Here is a 23827-nt window from a genome sequence, read left to right as displayed (position 1 = left end):
TTGTTTTAATTACATTTTATTTATTTATTATTTCTCTATTGATGGAAATGTTGGTTTTTAATATATAAGAAATCAATTTTTGTTTAGGTTTTCAGTTTGTAATAAGTTGCTATGTTTGCTTGATCATTGATATATATATATATATATGGGTTTGTGAAGTGTTCAAATATGATCTTTCTACAAGTTGCTTGATATTTGGGTGACATTTGCCAATTTGTGTGAACTCTAAATGCATTCAAAATTTATTTATGCTTTATTGAAACTGTTAGGTAAAAATAAGCATGATTTTGGCCCTCTCTTTCTAGTTGAAATTAATAAATTGGTCCTAACCGAAACCGACCCGCACCGCACCGAAAAATGGTGTAACCGAAATAATCGGTTCATCCCTTTTGTAATGCGGTTGCGGTTTGATATATAGGCCAACCGAAAAAAACAGTTTGGTTGCGGTTTGGGCCTTAAACCGAACCGAACCGCACCGCGCCCACCCCTAGTATATATAACCAACTGATATAGTACTTTTTTGACAAGGTAAATTATATTCGTCGATCACTCATATATGTCGGCCAATACAATCGAGAGATAAAGTTAAGGTCTACTTCATCTACCCTTAGTTTTTTTTGGCAAATATCTGCTACTTGATTTAGATTAATCATATGGATCTATCGTGTCCGCTGCGTAGTAATTATCGAACACCTATGTACCTAACGTATGATATGATAGTATTTTATCATAACTATGATCGTATTCTATCATAACCCCAGGTTTTAACCAATATCTGTGAAGTGTGTGGAGCACAGCCTCTTCTGCCTAGTGGGGTGGGTCCTGCGTGTTTTACACTATCAACTAGAAAGAATATTTTGTACTCAGCTTTTGAGGGATAGAGCTTTTCTATTCCACAAACTGGACTGGTGAATGGTGATCACCACCTGACCACCTTCAAGTAATATTAACCGGAGAAGATGATCGATATTCTGATCGTTACAAGTAATATTAAGTAATTTAAAGGGAACAAAATGGAATCATACATGATTATTAAAAAAAAAAAAAAGAAAAAAAAAAAAGGGAATCATACATATGTTTGGGACAAAAAGCTGCAAATGCGGTGGTCGACAACATGTGGATATAACCAAAAAGAAAGAGGAGTAACAGATAAGAACATTGCAAAGAGAAAATCCCAATTATATTTATCTTCAGATGTTTCCATTTCACTGACATGAGGTGGTCAGGTGAAAGTTTAGAAGAAAAAAGAAAGGGAAGTTTGGAAATCTAATAATATGCGCGCTTCCATGACACATGTGAAGATATTTCTTCTCATCTTTTTGTTTTGTTTCTGATATTATGTTTCCTCTCATTAGTGATATTATGTTTCCTCTCATTAGTGATATTGGTGGCTTTCTGATTGGAAAACCTAGCTATTTCATGATTGAAAGTCCTTTGGCAACTTGCAAAACCCCAAAAATACTATATATAAAAACCCTAAACCACGACACATAAAAAGCCCTCCTTGGATAAGCCCTCCCTTTTACTTGTTCTCGTTCTTGTTCTTTTGTTTTTCTTTTCTTTTGGTTACTGAAACCAGTGATATTAAAGTTCAGATATATAGAGTAGCTGTGCGTGGGAAGATCGCTACTCGAGCTCTAACATATACAATCAGTAGGGAAGATCAACTTGGATTTTCTACCGAGATAAAAGGAGGAACCTAGATCTCCATTTCATCAATATCCAATATGAACATATGCCAGCATTCAAATTTTCGATTTCGATAGCTCAAGTTTACCAAAATCTTAATGAAAATTTCAAGTGTTGATTGAAATTTTGATTATTATCAATATTTAAAGATATTTTGAATATCACTCAAATATCGGTATAGTCAAATCAAGAAATGCTCGATGAAAATTTCTATGACTTTGAAGATAATTAAACTCTTTATATATATACGAAATGAAAGATTTTGATTTCTACATAAACCTTAATTAATGATCGGTAATGTTCTGTTGACCTGTTGCGATAAGATCACAAAATTTGCTCATAGACCACGTACAGATATATAATTGAGTATTTGAACAAATTCCATTCATATACAATTCCAAATATCCTTTCCGAAATCGGAAGGACGGTTCATGGAAGCGTAGACATGAGGGCATCCCAGCTGATAGGAAAGGAAACAAAGCTAGCTGCTGCAGCCGTGTCAAGGCAGTACGTGTTTACTATTTATCTAAAGCAAGTTGGCTCTTGCAAAACACTTCTAAATTGGATACACGTACAACTGCACGGTTGACGTTCTATTTGTTTATAGTAACATGAAAGAAAAATAATTAACGTGCTCTATTGCGAGATCGATAAAAACAACAACTCATACTTTGTCTTTTTCTTTTATGAGAGCAAAAGCCAAAAGAACAATATTCATAGATATCTATTTCTCTCAAATTTAAGTCTCCCCCAATAATCTAATATTGATGTGATCAACAAAGTTTCAGAATATGAGAATAGAAATTTGTAACCAAAAATTTGACAGTTTATTCCTATATTTTAAAATAAAGGTTTTAATCTAAAAGTTTAGAAGGATTTCGGACTTTCCGTCCATAATCCAATCAGTTATAGTATGAAGCTTACATGAATTTATAGTATGAAAGAAGGGTTCTTCTGAATCAGTTGAATGATTTTGGTTGCCATATCGGCCTCAGAAATACATATTATTACCAAAATGGGATTGGCCTCGGGCCGTGAATCAGATCGACCGCATTATCTTTCCTATCCCCCACGGCCCACCCCGAGTTTTAAAGTTTATAGATTTTGTCGTTTAGTTTGTCTATTTCAAGCATTATATAATTCCAGGTTCATGAACCTCCAGTTCACCCTTCATTATACAAATTGAATTAGTACACAACCCTGCTCCTCCAATTTTCAAACCATCTGATCCGACGGCTCAGACCTGACCATTCACGCAACGTTGGAATTGACCGCGGTGAAAATATTCCGGGAGATTCCATAACAGTGTTATTCCCGTTATGCCCCTATTGAATTTAATTCGGTGCCATTTTGCAGTGGCTACTAAGGTAAGAAATGGGGGATGGACTTTCCTAATTTGTAGAACTCGTGATCACTGATGAAAAAGGTCGGTGGTTCCAAAGTTCAATCACAATTCTTGTCCATTCAAACCATGTAAAAGTAAAAGTAAACCACTCAAAAAGAGGACCATGATTGTTAGGTGAGATATAGCCTTTTCGCTTCCTCGATGAAAGTTTTTGTACAATGGCAAAATTGTATTTTGAAGATTTTTATTTTTAGCCCAGACCACTACGTCTTCAATGATATCAACTCGGACTACGATATACATGGGGATGAAATTACTCAAATTAGCTATCTCTATTATTTTATTTCAATTCTGTCCCCTCAACATGATTGGTCCACAGAGATTAAAAAAATATTTTCTTAATATTTTGTTCTATTTTTTAATCTCTGTGGACCAATTATGTTGGTCTGAGTTGATATTATTGGTCTATATGACATGTATTTATTCATGATTGGTTCTCTTAATTTAATATTTTTTTCACCCCTACAAGATCCCACCGAATTCGAGTGATATTATTAGACCGGATCCATATGGTGGCCACGTGATAGTCTAGAACCATACAATGATTATTCCTATAATCCAACACTGCAGAAAGAAATACAATTTAGACCAATTAATTCTCAATTATTGTGTAAATATTTGAAAATTAAATGATTAAAATTTACTGATCATAATTGTCAATTTGTATTCCTGTGTTTGAGCCAATATGGTAATATTTCATGTAATAGTAGTAATTGTTGAATATTAATTTGGGAAATCTCATTGCTCCACAATCCGTAGCTGTAATAAAATCAGAGATTTTAATAACCTGCAGCCAAATTTGCCAATGAAAGATCCCAAAAGGGAAAGAATCCATAACAAAATTCATCAATATATTAACGTCATAGCTCCATCCTTCCAACCCATCCCTATCTGGATTCAGCTATGATTCATCATTCGTATAAAGACCACGTACTTCAATAACCAATCTAGCTATTAGTAAAAAGCACCGATTATAACTTCTTACGGGCTAAAGAACTCAGTTAAAACACAGTGCATATTAAATCAAGTAATAATCTGTCAAATCTTATTTTTATGTCGCTTTTAATAAAACATTTCTCTAAACTATCTGTAACTTGTAAAAGTTTTGACGATCATGTTTTATTATTCATATCTAAAAACATTAATTACATGCTCAATTTAATAAATACGGCGGATGCTAATCCAGACACGCAGCACGCATGCGGAACACTACGATCTACTTGCTATCTTGCTTGCTACTAGTCTTAGCTTTACGATCGTATTTTATTATTCGTATCTAAAAACATTAATTACATACTTGATTTAAAAAATACATCGAATATTAATTCAGACACGTGGCACGTATGCGGAACATTACGATCTAATTACTGTCCTCGTGTTCGCTTTATTACTCTCACTTCGAAGTAAATTTCTCTTACCCAAACCCAGTCACCACTCATAAACCCAGATCATACACGCATTACTTCTTTCGCTTCCATTTTCAGGACAGTAAAACCAGAGGAGGTAAATTCAAGCAACACGGAAGGGCACTCTGTGAATCTCGAATTTAATTGAGGATATACACGTAAAATCCCCCGCTCTCGCCAACCCCCACCTCAGTCCTTCATATATATATACAACCATAAACCCCTGAGAGAAATAAATTTTTTTTTTTTAGCGAAGCCTCTCTCTCGTTCGATTCGCTTCTAAAACACAAAACCAAGTCCAACTTGTTTCTGCATAATCTTTCAACCCTTTTCAACTCCCAAGTCCTCTCGATAATGTGTGGAGGTGCTATTATTTCCGATTTCATCCCGCCGACGCGGTCCCGGCGAGTCACCGCCGCCGACTTCGTCTGGCCTGATCTCAAGAAATCCAGCTCCGGCAAGCGGTTCGCCGCCGGCGGCCGGCCTCTCCGGTCCGAAATCCTAGGATTGAACGACGATTTCGAGGCTGATTTCCAGGAATTCAAGGACGAGTCTGATGTGGACGACGATGAGGAGATGGTCGATTCCAGGCCCTTCGCTTTCTCCGCCGGAAAAACGACCTCTTCTACTGCTCGTGGTAAATCACCTCTTATATTATTCCTCAGCTTTTACATTTATTTATTTATTTATTTTGCGTAGGTGTTGCATCTGATATTGAATCTTTCTGATGTTTTGGTTTGTATGAAATTTTATAGTGATTATTTCTTGGTTATAGTGATCATGTGCTAGGGAGTTCTTCATTTTTCTGGTTTTTGTTTTTAATTATATATTTTTTCGTTGTTTATTTAAGAACTTTTGTGGCTTTGTTGCAGGAATTCATTTCTATGATCGTCCTATTGAAACATTATTTTTTTTTTCTCTCTCTTTTTCTTTTGAGAAATGTTCTGTGTATACCTACATGATTGGAAATGGCTGTTCGCTTCAGATTTGACATATTTGATTGTTTTCTGTTCACCTTCATGAGGGATTTGTCTAGGTGGCTACGGAAAGATCTTGTCGATCTTGTATGATTATGATCAATTATTCTTTTATGGAATCATCACTGTAGCCTTTTCCTGTTCTTACCAGCCGAAATTGAGTGAAATCTGTCAGTTTATCTGAGAGGAATAATGGATTAGATGTGATTTAATTGGTTTCGCAAGTAATCAATTGATGGTGAACTGAAATTTCTAGACAAGTTGAGGTTTCGTATTTTTCTTTTCTAGTTCAATATACCTTTTGTATGGATTTTGTTATGCTTCCAATTTATTTTTCTTTGGTATCATGTTATGATCACGGTTCTGACAATATGAAAAAAAAATCAAATTTTCTTTGTTCTCTACTTTTTGAATTAGTTGCTCCATGGCAAAGGTGTTTTACCTTGTTGATGATTATTAGATCGTATCTTGTATTATGATGATGCATATGTTCACAGTCTTTTTGATAATCTAATATGCTACAACCCTTGAAAATATTGAACCATGTTTTACATATATCTTGATATCATTAACCTTATTATCAATTTCTCTGTAGATTTGTTAATAGGTTGTTTTTAAAGATTTTGAGGCTGTGTGCCTAAATATGTTCTGAATCCTTTTGATCGATACATGAGTTTTTTACTTTTATGTTAAATATGTTCTTTGCGTGTGTTTTGACATAAATCTCTTTCTAATTCTTGAAGGCTCCAAGACTGTGAAATCTGTGGAGTGCAATAGCCAAGCTGAGAAATCTGCAAAAAGGAAGAGGAAGAACCAGTATAGGGGAATTCGTCAGCGTCCATGGGGTAAGTGGGCTGCCGAGATCCGAGACCCAAGGAAAGGAGTCCGGGTTTGGCTCGGAACCTTCAACACTGCTGAAGAGGCTGCAAGGGCCTATGATGCTGAGGCACGTAGAATTCGTGGCAAGAAAGCCAAGGTGAATTTTCCTGAAGAACCCCCTCGTGCTTCTGCAAAGCGTGCTGTCAAGGCAAATCCTCAGAAAGTTCTACCCAAAACAAACTTGGACAATATCCAGTCTAATCTGAACCAGAACTTCAATTTTGTGAATGGCTCTGATCAAGATTACTACAATTCTATGAGTTTCCTGGAAGAGAAACCCCAAACTAATAATTTTGGGTACATGGACTCTGTCCTTACCAATGGAGACTTTGGGCTGAAATCCTCCACTCTATCTGACGCTGCCGCTCTGTATTTCAGTTCTGATCAGGGAAGCAATTCCTTTGACTGTTCTGACTTTAGTTTGTTTGAACAAGGTTCAAAGACTCCTGAAATCTCATCTGTTCTTTCATCTGTTCTGGAAGAAAATGAGAACTCACTGTTTCTTGAGGATGCTAATCCAACAAAGAAACTGAAGGCTAACCCTGAGGATCTTGTGCCTGCTGAGAATAATGTTGTTCCAAAGACACTATCTGAGGAGTTGTCAGCTTTTGAGATGAAATATTGTCAGACGCCATATCTGGAGGGGAGCTGGGATACTTCCATTGATACCTTTCTCAATGGTGATGCAACCCAGGATGGTTGTAACCCAGTGGATCTTTGGAGCTTTGATGACCTTCCTTCAATGTCTGGGGGAGTTTTCTAAGCGCACCAGCTTTTCAAGTTTATGTAAATAAAGCTACATGTTAGTGAGTTTCATTCTCTGTTAGCCTCAATTTTATTTTAAATTTCGTTTCATTTTTGTTCTCAAAATATTCGGCATGAGAACCTGGTCCTGGTTTCTTATACTTGGTGCTTGTAGGAAGGGTTTCGCCGGAGTGCAAGCAGTGGAACATGCACAAGGCTTGTGTGGGGAGTATTTTAAGCTGTAGCTGCTGGTGTATTGGGGAGTATATAGGTATTAGGTTTACTTCTACCTTGAAAGACTTATTTTCGCTTGCTAAACTTGTTGTTTGTACTGATGTGATGGGAATGTGTGAGCCGTGATGATACTGAAACCTGATGATTGTGAACTTTGGTTTGTTTTAATTTATTCAGGTCTTTTCTTATACAAGAGGCCCTCAAATTTTGCATATATATTACAATTTCTGGGATATTTTTGTAGTTTTATTCAGAAATTCAGATTGGTGTCTGTTGCGTCTTGCTTGTTTTGTCTAGGCTTCAAGAGGCTGCTTTACTTATGTCATTCTTTTACTTGATTCTTGGCATCGCATCAGTGACCGGTAACCGCCGTATACCTCAGCCATGTGAAGGGTTTCGGGCATGTTTGCCACTTGTTGCCTCTGAATATGGTTTGAGTGAGGTGTATGACTCCCTAGCGGCGGATATTCGGTGATGGGTGTGGAGCTCTGATGTCATCTGGAGCCCTAGCTCCATACTTGAGGTGTCATGGGGTCAACAATACCGGATCACAATGCCTTGGAAGTTGGACCCTTCGCCTCATATATGCCATCAGCAGCTCAGAAATAGACAATTCGATATGGGAGTGGGAACGATATGATTACATAGGGCTGCTGTGATTGTTAAAAGGGTGGCAGCAAAAGCTTTTCGCAGAGTAGAGGAGAACAGCGACCACAAGACCTGAGTGACCTTTTCATAGTCACATGTTTCTCCGCAGAAAGCTCAGGATGAGGAGGAACTAGGAAGGACCAATTAGGTTTGAAGGGGGACCGGTATGGCTTTTCATGGGTGCATGTGATTTGAGCATATTTAAGAATGTGGTTTTTGAATTGGCAAGTCTTCTCTAAGAAGGGCAGGCTTTGGTTTTTGACCATTAACTAATACAAGGGAAAGGGAAGTTGTACCTAACTCACCAGTTTTTGGTGCATTTCACGGTCTTCACCTGCCCATGAGTGTTGTAGAACACTCACAAGTTACAACCACATGTCAACTAATCATACAAAATAACCGAATAGCTTGTTCTTCCAGAGTCCCGGAATACTTGAATTATTCTAGTGTTTCGAAAATGATGCGTGCTGAATGCGAGTATATGTATGTTGGGATATGCTGTGAGGAAACGAATGGAGGATTTGCACGCAAAACGATAGAAGTAGACTAGTTCGATTGAGAGGCAGATTGGTTTCATGCATTGGTTGACTACATCAAACTAAGTATACTTAATGCATTGGATTCATGCATTGATAGTTTATTTCTATATCAAATTAAGTCTACTTAATTTATTTCTAGATCCAATGGTTCCTGAAAAACTTCCCTGTAGAATAACTTTGTCTTATAAATTCACAAGGGTTGCAGATTGAGCATTTCTCTCTTTCCCCTAGATTATAGTTGGTAGAGCAAAAGTGGTGGAGGGACTGAAAGGGAGTTTCTGTTGCTTGCTAAGAAAAGTAGAGGGGAAAGGAAGGATCGTCTACCAAGTCCTTGCCTGTCTTCTCGTGTAAAGCAAGTTTGGGAGAACTCTTAAGCTCTAGCTTTCTTTAGAAAGCTGCTGTTGTGAAGGCCCTGGTATAACTCTAGAAAGGAATAAAGCAAAACACAAAGCTACAGTCCAAAGAAAGACATCAAATTCTCGCTTCTTGTACAAGTAGAACCATTTGACAATGATGAATTGATGAGTAAGGTTAACTTCCCCAAACATATGCCTAAGATGTTGATCCGCCATGGATGTCATCAGTTCATTCCAAAATTCGGAACACTCGTGTTGCCTAAAGCTTTGCCATGCATATTCTTTCAAAAGATCCTGTTTATTTCTCCTCCTCTTCCTTCTTGTACCAGTTGTTTTTCTGGGTGTAGCTACATTGATCATAATCTTTGTCATGAAGCCCCAAAAGCCAGTTTTTTCCCTCCAAGATGTAAGTGTGGATTCGTATAAGCTCAATGCCTATTCTGGTTCGACCCTGTTTGTTTCATCAGTAATCACATTGACCCTGAATGCTCAAAATCATAACAAAATTGGCATCTGGTATACTCCTTCCCACCTACAAGCTCTTTATGATGGACTGCCTATAGGAACAATTCGGATTCCCGGGTTTCTTCAACCTGCTCATAGTAGTAATGTTACTATGCAGACAAGGCTTTTATTTCCATGTGTGAATGCGAGCCAGATTATAGGAGAGGCTTCAATGCAAGAAGATTCCAGGAAAAATATGTTTCAGATGAAAATAGTAGGTGATGTTGGAGCTCACCTGCTGGTATTTCACATAATCCTTTTAAAGATCAAGGTTAGTAGCATAGTCACGCACAATAAACTCTCACTCCTAACGACCTACGATATATATTGTTATGCAAGGTTTTAAATTCCTGATGATCGAGTCTTATATCATTCTGTTTAGCCGTTTAATCGTAATTCCTATATATTCTTGTAGGTTGGTCTGGAGTGTGACATAAATATTGATTACAAAGAGCTGACCAACAGAAACGAAGTTCACAACACGACTGGATCTTTTCCGGCATCTTTTCCTACCAACACCCAGTCCTTGTTCATGAACTGCACATGGGCTTTGTACATGTAGAGGTGAAAATTAAAATGACTGAATTGACAGCAAAGTTGAACATTAATTTTCCATACATGTTAATTATAATTGAAGTTTTTGAAGTGAACCACAGACTGATCAATCAATCCATAATATCCCCGCATTTTCTAGTGACTGGCTAATTGTGTCGTAGAATAACAGAACAGAGTTGTTCAAATCTAGATAGCACCTAATCAACAACTATGAATTCTTGAGACCAAGCAAGTCCCAGATTCATGTTATTTGATGGGAATTGTTTACCAATTAGGTAAAGACTCGTAGTTTTGTGCTTGGCTTTTCTGGTATGAATTGACAACACTCAATCACATCACATTAAGTGGACACAAAAGTTTCTCTATAGGTAGGACGGTTCAGTTAAGCCTCCATTCTATGAATTGCATTACAGTCATTACTTCACTTTCCTATGCTTCAAGATATCATCAACTTTTTGTTGTTTGGTCGGTGAAAGTAATGTTCAACTAATTAATTTTGCATGTCTCTTATCAGAAGCTTTGCCAACACTTAATTAGACGTTTCTCCATCATACTACCAACAATAACACGAGAGTTTAGATAAAATAAATTATTACTAACTAAGTTTATCATTTACATAATAAATTTATAATCAAAGAAAGTGAAAAAAGTCTTCACCTCATCACAAAAGAAAATCAAACTTTTTCAAAAAAAAAAAAAAAAAAAAAAAAAAAAAATCAAACTAAATTGTAAACTGAATTCACGCTTAAAAAGATATTAGGAAGATTACTCATTAAAATCTCCAACAGATCAAGATAATAGATCTGAAACTGATGAAAGATAAAGTCTTGATTACTCGGAGGAATAAAATTTTTAGTGCAAGCTTACAGAAGTACTCAAGGTTTTAATTTGAGAACTTATGAATGCAATCCGTTTCAATATCTCTAAGATAAGGAACTATAAAGCCTTGAAATAACTCATATAGCTGGTCCGTGGAACCATATTTGTCTTTAAATGTATGAATGATACAGGCATACAGCACATCTTTATGTAAAACGAAATGATAGTTGATAGCTAGCTTAACTAGCTCACTAGTTGTTTAGAAAAGATTGGAAATCTAGATCAAAGCCACGACTCATTGTATATTAAACAGACTTTTTAAGTAAACTAGGCTATTTAAATTAGGATCGTGTAGTAGTATTTAATATATATATTTTCTTTCACTTGTTCTATTCTAGATCTTTTAACACTAAGTCAAATCTCCATGTGTCTCAATTATCAAAATGCAAATCACGATTGCTATTATATTACTCAATTACAAAGTTGTTTATCACAAATGGGGAAATATGTCATCTCATAACTAAACCTTTTAAGTTCTTTTTCCCTATATTCTTTTGGTACGAGTTCTTTCAGCCTTTCACATGATGCAACGAAGAAGATTTTGGGCTGGCCGGTAACTACCCTATGGCCTTCATTTGTGATTTTGTTCAAAGATTAATAATGACATGCAAGACTCCCTTTACACATCTCAAAAAGGTAATAGCTAGGGTCACCTTGAGCACTTCGCCATTAGCTTAAAGCTTAAAAGCTCGATTCGTATACTGCCATGTTTTAGGCAGCGAGTGGAATTGAATGATACATTGATTGCCTTAATCCCTAAAGTCCAGGATCCAAAAAAGGTAACAGAATATAGGCCAATAAGCTTGTGTAATGTGATTTACAAATTGGTTTCAAAAGTGCTTGCTAATCGTCTGAAAAGGGTGTTGACTAAGGTTGTTTCAGAGAATCAAAGTGCTTTTGTGCCGGAGAGATTAATTCATGATAATGTGATTGCTGCATTTGAAACAATTCACTGTCTTAAGCGCAGAGGGAGGAAAAGTAGACAGAAAGCAGCGGTCAAACTTGATATGGCTAAAGCTTATGATAGGGTGGAGTGGGCTTTTCTGCGGAGGATGTTGGAGGTGTTCAATTTTCCTGATCGTTTTATTCATTTGATTATGAATTGTGTGGAGTCTGTTAACTATTCCCTGCTTATCCATGGAGCCCCTTTTGGGAAAATAAAACCCACCAGGGGTTTGAGACAAGGTGATCCTATTTCCCCTTACCTGTTCATTTTGGTGGCTGAAGGCTTTTCTTCCTTAATTCGGGGTGCTGCGAAGAATCAATTGTTACATGGGGTCACCATTGCAAGAGGGGCGCCCTCAATTACTCATCTATTTTTCGCAGATGATAGTCTCCTTTTCTGTGATGCCACTGTATCAGACTGCACAAACTTGAAAAGGGTGTTTAAGCTGTACGAGGAAGCTTCAGGCCAACAAATAAATAAGGATAAGTCTGCTGTTTGTTTCAGTCGTTGTACTCAAAGAAGAATTAAAGAGGAGTGCAGCAATGTTCTGGAGATGGCAATAGTGCCTTGTCATGAAAGATATCTTGGTTTGCCTACGGCGATAGGGCGAGATAAGAGGAATCTCTTTCGGGGTTTGGCTGATAAGGTCTGGAATAAAGTTCAAGGGTGGGAAGGAAAGTTATTATCAAAGGCAGGCAAGGAGATCTTAATAAAAGCAGTTGCACAGTCTCTACCAAATTATACGATGAGTGTTTTTCAATTGCCTGTGGGAACATGTGATGATATTAACAGGCATTTGGCAAGATTTTGGTGGGGAAAGCAAACCGGGAAAGGAATTCACTGGCAGAGGTGGGAGAATCTTTGTGTCCCAAAGAGTGAAGGAGGGCTGGGTTTTAGGGAGTTGGTTAGTTTCAACCAAGCTCTGCTAGCCAAGCAAGGCTGGAGACTGTTAAAGAAGCCTGATTCTTTAGTGGCCCGAATGTTGAAAGCTAAGTATTACACAAAGTCAAATTTCCTGGATGCTACAGTTGGTTCTTCCGCTTCATATTTGTGGCGGTCTATAGTGTGGGGAAGAGAGGCATTACACAAAGGTTTGCGTCGTAGAATTGGGAGTGGCCGTCATACTAAAGTGTACTTGGATGCTTGGGTCCCTGGGGTGGAAGACTTTCGTATTCACCCCACCAGTGATGTGGACTTAACAATGACGGTGGATAATCTGCTTACTATTTCCGGGGAATGGGATGAAGAGAAGTTGAGACAGCTGTTCACTTTAAGAGAGCAAGAGGCTATTTTGGGTATTCCTGTTACCCAAACTTTAGCTACAGATGTTGACATTTGGCATTTCAATAAGCATGGTAAGTACTCTGTTAAAAGCGGGTATTGGGTGCTGTCACAGGATCGTAACCACGATTTTTTTGATGGTGCTGATCATGCTGATCTAATTAAATACTGGAAACATTTGTGGAAGCTCAAAGTACCTCCAAAGATGGTTCATTTCTTATGGCGGTGTTCAAATGGTTTTATGCCTTGTAAGGAGGCGCTGTTCCGGAGGAGAATTACATCGGAAGCTGGATGTTTTAGGTGTTGGCAAGCTACGGAGTCGCCTTTGCACGCATGTTGGGAGTGTGGGTTCGCAACTGCGGTGTTGGAGAAGGCGAATTTCTACTCCAGGTTAGCTTCGGTTCATTTTGTGAATTTCATCCAGTTTCTTCAGGTAGCAATGGAAAGGCTATCGGTGAATGAATTGATGTTCTTAATTGTCATCTTATGGATCAATTGGAAGGAGCGAAATGAGGTTCTTCATGGTGGTGCCATTAGGCAGTCTGAGATCATTTTTAATGAGGCTTTCAATTTTTGGTCTGACCTCATTGCTTCCCAATCAAGGGCTGACTGCAGAAGGGAAGGCAGTGTTCTTCTGAATCAAAGGATAGAAAGACATATTGGGTGGCAGGCTCCACATGATCACATTTTGAAATTGAACTGTGATGCTTCTGTGATTCAAAATGGGAAGGGTGTGGGGGTTGGCGCTGTGCTACGTGATGGTGATGGGAAGATGATTTGGGCTCTGGGTCTCAGGGTGCAAGACCATCTTTCTCCGCTGGCTGCTGAATTGATAGCTCTTAAAGTTGGTCTACAAGAAGCCATGCTTCGTAGGCCTTGTTCTTTGATGGTGGAGACCGACTACTTGGAGGCTGTGAGACTTGTGGTTGAGCCTGGAGAGTGTTTGGCTGAGGTCGGTGTTTTGGTGGAAGAAGTTAGGAGTCTTTTGCTCATGATTCCTGCTCCTAGGATAGAGTTTGTTCCTAGAGAAGCAAATCAAGTTGCTCATTCCATTGCTCATTTTGTAGCCCGCGAGGTTGGGCGTTTTCAATGGTTCGAAGTTGGGCCTCCTTGGCTCATGAAGGTTATTTCAAATGACCTACTTGTAACCTATGATGTTTCTGGGGTTGTGCGCGACTCATCGATCATTCGACCTGTGAATGAGGGTGGAGTTGCAGCTTGTCACACCCGTGCTTTGTAGTCTGTTTGTTTGGTGTTGAATAAAGGACTATGTTTTCTTCTCAAAAAAAAAAAAAAAAAAAAAAGGCAGCGAGTGGAATGAACACATAAAATATATAAAACGAGTATAATGTGAAAAATATAAAAGAAATAAAACAAGATCTTAGATTTGATCATTTGAAGATTTTAATCTCTAATGTCTGCAGGGGCGGATTCACATAGAGCCCAGATTAGGCACTTGCCTAGACTGAGTTTTTGAGTTTACACTGATTTGGTGTAGGCAGGGTATGTGAAAATGGCAGAAATTGGGCAAAAACATGGCAAAACCAGGGCAAAATCTTCATAATTGCCTCCAGAATCTATAGCTTCCCTCTAATTTTCCTCTCTTCCCCTCCTGCCATTGTCTTGCCTTATCTGAAAAAAATTTCTGGCTCCGCCCCTGAATGTCTGTATTCGTGCATATTAGAGTTCTCATTTTTGAAAATGGATTCAAACTTACTAACTATGTCACCACCTTAACTTCACTTTTACTGGCACACATACAATCATTGTATTTGGAGAAAAATTTAGTCACCGTCCCCACACTATGCTGCCAAGACCAATTTGATACCCGAACTCTCAAAAGTATTAATGTGATACCCAAAGACCTAAATTGGCATCAACGTGATACTTCCGTAAAAAATTTCTAACGGCTCCGTCTGTTTGCTGACGTGGCAAGCACGTGGGCCCCAATTTTTTTTTTATATCAAGGGCAGAATAGTCTTTCAATACTAACTAATTAAAAAAAAAAAACATGAACAAAACTCTCTCTCCCAACTCCGATTCATCTTCTTCTTCCCAACACTACCTCCTCCCACTCTAACTCACTAGGCCTCATCAACGGGCCGGGCCGAGCCTTTTTTAAATAGTAGCGGGCCGGGCCGGGCTTTATTGTAAATTGAAGGATCCAAGCCCATCCATTTAATGCGGGCCTCGCGGGCTTTTTCGGGCAGGGCCGGGCTAAGCCTTGCGGGCTTTTTTGGGGCGGGCCTTGCAGACTTTATTTACAAATAAATCTTTAAAGATAATATTTTTTATAAACTTATATTTATATATCATACACTCCAAAGAGCAACCTCTATCAACTTAAATAAAATGGGAAAACCGACCGTTGGATGAGATTATTATAATAAATTATGAGCGTGGTAAAAAATTTAGCCAATTTCACCATATTTTAGAATCCGATCGAATTAGTCAACCGTCGTCATTTGTACGTTTTCTTGGTTGACCGATGGCATGACGACTGCGAAACGTGCTTATTTTTTCACATCACGTCTGTAAATATTTCATCGATGGATGTGCGTAGACATAAGATAAAAATTTCAATTTTAATTACAAAGAAGTTTGCCTATATCAATTTGCCTCCAAAAGTTGTATGACTTGTATATTGCATTTAAATTGTTGAGGTTCATTCTAAAGCAACCATGAAGTGGAAAATGAATTTAGAGAAATCAACTGCTCGATTGAGAGATTGTAATGTTTTATGGTGATTGTAAAAAATTCAGCTAATTTGATTCTCGTTTCGAATTCGATCAATTAGATCAAATTTAGTTACTCTTATAAACTTTATATTTATATATCATACGCTCCAAAGAGCAACCTCTATAAATTCAAATAAAATAAAAAAAACAACCGGTGGATGTGATTATTACAATAAATTATGAGTGTGGTAAAAAATTTAGCCAATTTCACCATATTTTCGAATCTGATCGAATTGGTCAACCGTTGTCACTTGTATGTCTTCTTGGTTAACCGATGACATGACGACCGCGAAACGTGCTTATTTTTTCACATCACGTATATAAATATTCAGTCAATGGATGTGCATGGACATAAGATAAAAATTTCAATTTTAATTACAAATACGTTGGCCTATACCAATTTGCCTCCTAAAGTTGTATGACTCATACATTGCATTTAAATTGTTGAGGTCCATTCTAAAGCAACCATGAAGTGGAAGATGAATTTGGAGAAACCAACCGCTTGATGGAGATATTGTAATGTTTTATGGTGGTTGTAAAAAATCTAGCCAATTTAGTTCTCGTTTCGAATTCGATCAACTAGGACAAACTTAGTTACTCTTATAAACCTATATTTATATATCATACACTCCAAAGAGCAACCTCTATAAATTCAAATAAAATGAAAAAACCGACTGGTGGATGTGATTATTACAATAAATTATGAGTGTGGTAAAAAATTTATCCAATTTCACCATATTTTCGAATCCGATCGAATTGGTCAACCGTTGTCACTTGTATGTCTTCTTGGTTGACCGATGACATGACGACCACGAAACGTGTTTAATTTTTCACATAACGTATATAAATATTCAATCAATGGATGTGCATGGACATAAGATAAAAATTTCAATTTTAATTACAAATACGTTGGCCTATACCAATTTGCCTCCTAAAGTTGTATGACTTATACATTGCATTTAAATTGTTGATGTCCATTCTAAAGCAACCATAACGTGGAAGATAAATTTGGAGAAACCAACCGCTCGATGGAGAGATTGTAATGTTTTATGGTGGTTGTAAAAAAGCCAGTCAATTTAGTTCTCGTTTCAAATTCGATCAACTAGGTCAAACTTAGTTATTCTTATAAATCTATATTTATATATCATACACTCCAAAGAGCAACCTCTATAAATTCAAATAAAATGAAAAAACCGACCGTTGGATGTGATTATTACAATAAATTACGAGTATGGTAAAAAAATTAGCCAATTGCACCATATTTTCGAATCCGATCGAATTGGTCAACCGTTGTCACTTGTTTTTTAGAATATATGCACATATTCTATATAGAAGTATGAAAACTTCCACACACACACACACACACACACACACACACATATATATATATAAACACACACACACACACACACACACACATATATATAAACATACACATACACGTATGCATGCATGTATGTATGTATGTATATATATATATAGTTTACGGGCTTTTACGGGCCGGGCCTAGCGGGCTTTTGGCGGGCCGGGCCGGGTTTTTGCGGGCTTTTTGAAGGGCCTTCATCGGCCCACTTGATCCGCGGGCTTTTTGATGAGGCCTACAACTCACAATAGATCTTGCCAGATGCATCATTTTGCTGCTAAAGATCAGTTTTTTATTGTGGTAAATTCTGGGTGTGTGATATTGAGGATGGTTGATGTTCTGGTTATTGGGTTTGTGATTGTGATTTGGTGTGTTCACATTGAAGAGAAGCAGAACATCAAATGTCATCGGGCTGATTGGGATTGGGGCCGAAATCAGAATTCTCGAAGAGGACGCCGGAGTGGAGGAGGCCAGGGCAGAAGATGGCGAGCTTGTGGAGGGAGGACCAGCCGCCGGGAGGCTCGGAGGAGGCGGCGGAGACAAGATCGAAGACAACGGAGCAAGGTTCTAATTGATCTGTTTGGGCTTTTACTTTCTGGGTTTTCAATTGAAGAGCCTCAAACTCTTGGTTGCTCTCTTCCTCAAGCAGCAAAGTAGAAACTCTTGGTTAATATTCTGGTTCGTTGCCGTCATCCATGTGGCTTTGGTTTTCACAGACGAGCTCCGGTGACAGAGAATAGAAGCCCGAAAGCTTCTCGGGTTCTTCGACCTATTTTCCGACTCCAGCCACGGCTGCAAGCGAGACCGGTGGCAGTAGCTTAGTCTTGGCGAGGTGAAGAAGCCTGTGGTATCTTTGTGTCCATCCATCAACTTGAAAGAGAGAATCAAATGGGAGAAGTTTCTGAGTTTTCCGGTCATGTTATGTGTTTTTCGGCAACTGTTGACGATAAATAAGGTATTGGTGTTCCTCTATTTGTCGAGCTCTACATGATTGTGCCATCAATTTTCAGTTTTGATTATGATTGGACGAATTGTAATTTTGGGGATTTTGAGGCTACTGTGTGTGTTCAAAGTTTGATGTGGTGTATTGATCAATTGATGTTCTTCAGTTAATTTCTGATCATAAAGAAACCTCTTAGTACGATTTTGGTTGTTGGTTAAACCTGAATTCAAGAATGATAAGAATTGGATGATCGGAAGGATAAACTGTGTTACTCAGGGGTCTAAGAACTATAGCTGCTTTGGATTGTTTTTTGTATTCATACTTGTTTGTTGGATTGAGAATTGGAACTATGGAGCTTTGATTTGAGAACTGTAGAAGTGGGATGATTCCTCCAGATTTGGGTCATCTTTGTTTCAGCATAGAAGATCAGCTTTGCTCTTGCATGTTGATATGAAGGACGAGGATAAGATGTTTGGTTTAATTGTTTATAACACGACGTCTTAGGAACCAGAATGATGAGAATTTGCAGAGTTGGATTCTGAGAGATTACTCTGTATGGATTGTTAAATTAGTGGAATGAAATTGATACTGTATGTTGTAAAAAAAAAAAAAAAAAGAAGAAGAAGAAGAAGAAAAAGAAATGAAAAGAAAAAAAAAAAAATTAAAACAGGGGTAAATTGGCCATTTCACATTTTTTTGGGACCCGCGTGCTTGCCACGTCAGCAAACAGACGGAGCTGTTAGAAATTTTTGACGGAAGTATCACGTTGATGCCAATTTAGGTATTTGGGTATCACATTGATACTTTTGAAAGTTCAGGTATCAAATTTGCATTGGCAGCATAGTCTGGGAACGATGACTGAATTTTTCTCTTGTATTTGTGTCTCAACCTATTGCATATTTGAGATGCCATCCCAGATGGGGGTTAAATTTTTTTTACCTAGTGGACCAGACCCATAGGTTGAGTGTATCAACCTTGGTTAGAGGAGATTCTGAGTTCAAAATTTACCCAAGTTTAACCACCTATTGCATCTTTGAGTTGTAATTTCTCAAGAATCGTGACTCCACCTTGGACGCGTGTCTCAATTGGACATGGTCTCATATCCACTGCTATGCAACAAAAAGACTCTTCTTGTGATATCACACAACACTAATATTCACTCTCTACTTACCATCTTAGATGAAGATAGGTATAGTATCACCTAAATGATTTTCCATACCAAATAATCAAAAAAAAAAAAAAAAAACCAAATAATCTAATGTATAAAACATTAAAACCAGAGAGTAATGTCTAGCTAACATCTATCTAACGTGTGAAGTAGCCAAATTCTCGTGCACCATGAAAACCATATGAGATGGGAGCTAATAGGGTCAACTCTAGCTATTGCTTAGGATCAAAGTTTGATTTTTTTTGTTTTTTGTTTTTTGTTTTTGTTTTTGTTTCTTTTTTTATTGTTTTTTATTTTTTTATTTTATTGTTATAGAGAAACTGACTACTCTTAATCTCTAGGGGACAGCAGTACAACTCAACACGTTCACACCCCCAGCAACCCGCCAATATTGCATGTATTTTCTTCTGGCATTTGCTTGTCAAAATTTTGTAGTCATTCCATAAAACCCAAAAAAATGTTGAATTCGGGAAAAATACATATACAAAAGTTTCTTTTGGCATTAGAAAAAACAATTTTTGGTTCAAAGTTCAACACCAAATATTAGTTTCAGCCAAATTTTTTTGACAAATGGGGATTTTTCTAATTCTCAAATTATTTTGACTTTTTGCAACTCATGTGGTTGGCAAAGTCTTTCTTATTCGTATAATTGATAGGATCAGATTGGTTTCATATTACTTGAGAATTCGATTGAGAATAAATAAACCCTTTAGAATTCATTTAGAGCAGACTAATTAACTTGTCCAACACTTTGCATTTCATTTCCAAAAACACATGATGTTTATACTCGGCTATTGTTTTGTTCATTCCATTCCAAGTAAATAGAAACAAAGTTTCTGTGTCTCTGTGGGTCAGATATAAATTTGACAATACATATGGCAAGGCAAAGCTTTGTCTACCTCCTTTTCTTTCTTCATGTACTACTAATATTTTCAAGTAGTTGCTTTGGATTAAGCAAATCCCAGCATTCAGAGAAGCCTCATCATCATCATGAAGTTGCTTTCTTCATCTTCGGAGACTCTTACTTGGATGCAGGCAACAACAACTACATCAACACTTCAACTCTTGACCAGGCCAATTTCAGGCCTTATGGAGAGACCTACTTCAAGTTCCCAACTGGAAGATTCTCCGACGGGCGGTTGATGTCGGACTTTATTGGTGAGATTTGCAAATCTTTCTTAATGTTGTCCTTGGTTGTACAAATCCACTTTTGGTTAGCTAACTTATATCTTGTCTGCTTGATTGTAACTAATCATGATATCTGATTCTGCATTTTATAATCATATATACAACATTATCACTACGTACTACAGCCGAGTATGCTCACCTGCCATTGATTCCGCCGTTTCTGCAACCGGGGTTTCGCCAGTATTCGGGCGGAGCGAATTTTGCATCTTCTGGAGCTGGTGCTCTGGTTGAGACGTTTCAAGGCTCGGTACGCATATGTTTTCACATTCGGGAATATGAAATTACAATGATTGTGTACTATTATTGGTATATGATCGGCTATAAATATAGTTATTGTAGCTAGCTATTGATCGTAGAGAAAATCACGAATAGAGTGGGGTGACATTTCAAGATGTTTACCTTTCTTTTATAGGGTGAATGGGTGATCGAATGCACCTAAGTTTGTATTAAAAAACATGAATCAAGTATACGTCTTAGATATAACTATTGTAGCACAGCTCCATCATGCAGCATGGTATAATAGACCACTGATGAAATGACACACAGCTGCTTAAGATATATATAATTTATAGGTCTCAATATAATAATTAGCAGTCATGTTCACATGCTCAATGATTTCTCAGGTACAGTTAAGAAATCTAGTTGTGTGTTTAGGTAAATTCTTCAGTTAAAATTTGTTTATTGTTAGAATTTAACAATAAGTGTATTCATAAATCTATTAATTCATGTTAAATGTTTACATATAGAGGATTTCATTATCAATTAGTTATATTGTGTTAACATAATAATTTTTTTTACCTAACTTTATCTAAATTAGTACTAGGTGTACCAATTTGTTTACTAATTTAGTAAAACTAATTTGCATGAAAATGACACAATTTGATATATCAGCCGTTAATCACTTAAACTTTTAGGTCTAGCTCACAGTTTTTTTGTTTCCAAAGAATATGTATAAAGCGAAAGTGTATATATAGAGCCAAAATATTTGGTAAGTTCTTGGTGTCCAGAGAATATCATATCTATTTTAATTAACTTGAAAAGTGCAAAAGACTAGCTTGCATGTACATGGACCACTTCATATTCTCCTTTGGCAGGTGATTGATCTGAAAACACAACTAAGAAATTACAAGAAGGTAGAGACCTGGTTCAGACACAAGTTGGGCGATGCTGAAGCCAAAATGACACTGTCAAGAGCCGTCTACTTGTTTAACATCGGAACCAACGATTACATGAGCCCTTTCTTGATCGACTCCCCCATTTTCAAGTCCCACTCTCACTCAGAATACGTTGGAATGGTCATTGGCAATTTGACAACTATCATCCAAGTATGAATCACTATTTTACTATATTTTATAGAGTAATCTGTTCTTGTCAAATAACATGATATGTTGTTAAGTTGTTATTCTGACTCTTTGTTTATAGTTACTTATGATTCTAATGTGATCGGAGACTAAAAACTAGTATGACAATAATAAAACATTTCAAATTGTTGATAAGAGAATATTTCTAAAATTTTTATGTTATTTCAACTGACTGGTAAAGCTAATTTGGCAGGAGATTTATGAAGGAGGGGGTCGAAAATTTGGGTTCATCAACTTGTTGAGATTAGGTTGTCTTCCGGGCTTGAGAATAATCAAACAAGAAAACAATGGAAGCTGCTTAGAAGAAGTTTCATCACTTGCCAGATTACATAACCAAGCTCTCTCCAAAGTTCTCAGGAAACTAGGAAGTCAGTTGAAGGGTTTTAAATATTCACTCTACGACTTGAACCACAACTTTAGACAGAGAACCAGACATCCTTCTAAATATGGTACGTACCCGAAGTACAATAATCACGTACCAATTAATTATCAAATAATTAATAACTGTCAATTCTATCTTGTTCCATGGAGACTTTCGTGTGGCATGGGATAATTATATGTTTCATGTTTCTCAAATGCAATTCCGTTGTTCTCATATATTCCGAGAAAAAAAATCATGTTGCAGATGCTTTAGCAAACGTTGGTTTAACTTTTTCAGGTTTGGTTTATTGGGACTCAATTCCCCAATCCTTATAGACCTTTGTCATTGGGATAAACTTGGCTTACCTCATTTTTGTTTTCTTCATTGATCTTCTTTCAGTGCTGCAAAAAAAAAAGAAAAAGAAGTCCTGGCATGCATGGCTTTACGCAAATTTAGCATTAGGGATAGTCACTTTCTATAGAATGCACACATGTTAATGCACTTTTTTATTTATTTTATGAGGTGCAAATCTATTTTCTCCATAGTGTATGCATAGAGGAATACTATCTACATTTTTCTTCTACATCTCTCATGTTACATTGTATTTTCATGATCGGAATACTTTTGAACATTATCTTCACAAAAAATCAAATCAAAAATTGCTTTACCATCTTAACTTTTTATTATGATTTTAAATTTGGTGGTTAATTAAGATGATTAATCGTGAATTGGTGATCTGGATAATTTTAATTAATGGATATATTGTGTGTACATATGATGAAGGTTTTAAAGAAGGAAACTCAGCATGCTGCGGAACAGGTCAGTTTCGAGGGGTGTTCAGCTGTGGAGGGAAGAGAATCGTGAAGGAGTTTGAGTTGTGCGAAAACCCTAATGAATATCTGTTTTGGGACTCTTTCCATCTGACTGAAAAAGTTTATAGCCAATTGGCTTATCAAATGTGGAGTGGGGAAGATGACTCTAAGCCCTTGGGTCTATACAATCTGAAGGATCTCTTCAGAGATTTATAGATATAAATAGTATTTGATATACTTTTATCTGGTGACTTGTAAACGATTAAAGAGCTTAAAATTGAAGAATTGATGTTATCTTACATCTGATCCCCAGTTGTGAGATATGTCTTGCAGATATTAAATAATTTAGTCCAGCTCCCAAACTTTGAAGTTCAAGGTACAAATTAATATGCTTATAGAAATAGGAATATAGTAGCAGAGCGATCAGTTCTTGCTTTCAACTGGAAGAATTGTAATCATGATTAAGACTGAATGTAGTGGAAAAATTAATTAAGCTCACCAGATTAATTTTACTATTCTATTGTCTTCATATGCACCCGTTTAATTTTTATGTAGATTTCCCTCCGGCTTTTCCTATAAATAGCAATGAAACTACTAGATAAGGTACGCACTAAGCTAGATAAGGTGAAGAAATTACATATCTAGCTAGTAGTAGACCGATCGATTAATATGGTGAAGTTACGCTTTCAAATACTTGTTTTTCCTCTCTGCACAAATCTTCTCATCATCACAACCCAAAGCCATGGCCATATCGGGTTCTCCAAAAAACATGTACCCCTTTTCATATTCGGGGATTCAATATATGATGCTGGAAATAATAACTACATCAACACAACAGCGAAGGTAAATTA

General features: G+C 37.1%; 3 protein-coding genes across 6 annotated transcripts; all 3 read left to right on the top strand.

Moving 5' to 3' along the window:
• The first annotated feature begins 4731 nt into the window (after nucleotides 1-4731).
• LOC133725548 (ethylene-responsive transcription factor RAP2-12-like) lies at nucleotides 4732-7527 on the top strand. 4 transcript variants are annotated; one of them, XM_062152836.1, is made up of 3 exons: nucleotides 4732-5137; nucleotides 6221-7158; nucleotides 7280-7527. In XM_062152836.1, the coding sequence occupies exons 1-2, from the start codon at nucleotides 4855-4857 to the stop codon at nucleotides 7117-7119; spliced, it is 1182 nt and encodes a 393-aa protein (XP_062008820.1). In that variant the 5' UTR covers nucleotides 4732-4854; the 3' UTR covers nucleotides 7120-7158; nucleotides 7280-7527. The 4 variants fall into 4 exon arrangements, with proteins under 4 accessions (XP_062008820.1, XP_062008817.1, XP_062008821.1 ...); XM_062152833.1 differs by having other exon boundaries at nucleotides 7276-7527; XM_062152837.1 differs by having other exon boundaries at nucleotides 6221-7162.
• Nucleotides 7528-7667: 140 nt separating this feature from the next.
• Nucleotides 7668-9977, top strand: LOC133725549 (uncharacterized). The gene is made up of 2 exons (XM_062152838.1): nucleotides 7668-9652; nucleotides 9797-9977. Exons 1-2 carry the CDS (start codon nucleotides 9092-9094, stop codon nucleotides 9941-9943), a joined length of 708 nt encoding a protein of 235 aa, XP_062008822.1. The 5' UTR covers nucleotides 7668-9091; the 3' UTR covers nucleotides 9944-9977.
• Nucleotides 9978-19805: 9828 nt separating this feature from the next.
• Nucleotides 19806-23282, top strand: LOC133725546 (GDSL esterase/lipase 5-like). Its single transcript, XM_062152831.1, has 5 exons — nucleotides 19806-20412; nucleotides 20568-20689; nucleotides 21537-21767; nucleotides 21997-22252; nucleotides 22948-23282. The coding sequence occupies exons 1-5, from the start codon at nucleotides 20130-20132 to the stop codon at nucleotides 23190-23192; spliced, it is 1137 nt and encodes a 378-aa protein (XP_062008815.1). The 5' UTR covers nucleotides 19806-20129; the 3' UTR covers nucleotides 23193-23282.
• The last annotated feature ends 545 nt before the right edge of the window (nucleotides 23283-23827 follow it).

Source organism: Rosa rugosa, chromosome 1, assembly GCF_958449725.1.
Source record: "Rosa rugosa chromosome 1, drRosRugo1.1, whole genome shotgun sequence".
In the NCBI taxonomy this organism is placed as follows: domain Eukaryota; kingdom Viridiplantae; phylum Streptophyta; class Magnoliopsida; order Rosales; family Rosaceae; genus Rosa; species Rosa rugosa.
This window is presented reverse-complemented; position numbering and strand designations above follow the sequence as displayed.

Coding starts and splice junctions, on each gene's coding strand:
- LOC133725549 (XM_062152838.1), top strand. CDS start 9,092: ATGGATGTCATCAGTTCATTCCAAAATTCGGAACACTCGTGTTGCCTA. Junction 9,653..9,796: donor TAATCCTTTTAAAGATCAAG/GTTAGTAGCATA, acceptor ATATTCTTGTAG/GTTGGTCTGGAGTGTGACAT.
- LOC133725546 (XM_062152831.1), top strand. CDS start 20,130: ATGGCAAGGCAAAGCTTTGTCTACCTCCTTTTCTTTCTTCATGTACTA. Junction 20,413..20,567: donor GTTGATGTCGGACTTTATTG/GTGAGATTTGCA, acceptor TACGTACTACAG/CCGAGTATGCTCACCTGCCA. Junction 20,690..21,536: donor TTGAGACGTTTCAAGGCTCG/GTACGCATATGT, acceptor CTCCTTTGGCAG/GTGATTGATCTGAAAACACA.
- LOC133725548 (XM_062152836.1), top strand. CDS start 4,855: ATGTGTGGAGGTGCTATTATTTCCGATTTCATCCCGCCGACGCGGTCC. Junction 5,138..6,220: donor GACCTCTTCTACTGCTCGTG/GTAAATCACCTC, acceptor TAATTCTTGAAG/GCTCCAAGACTGTGAAATCT.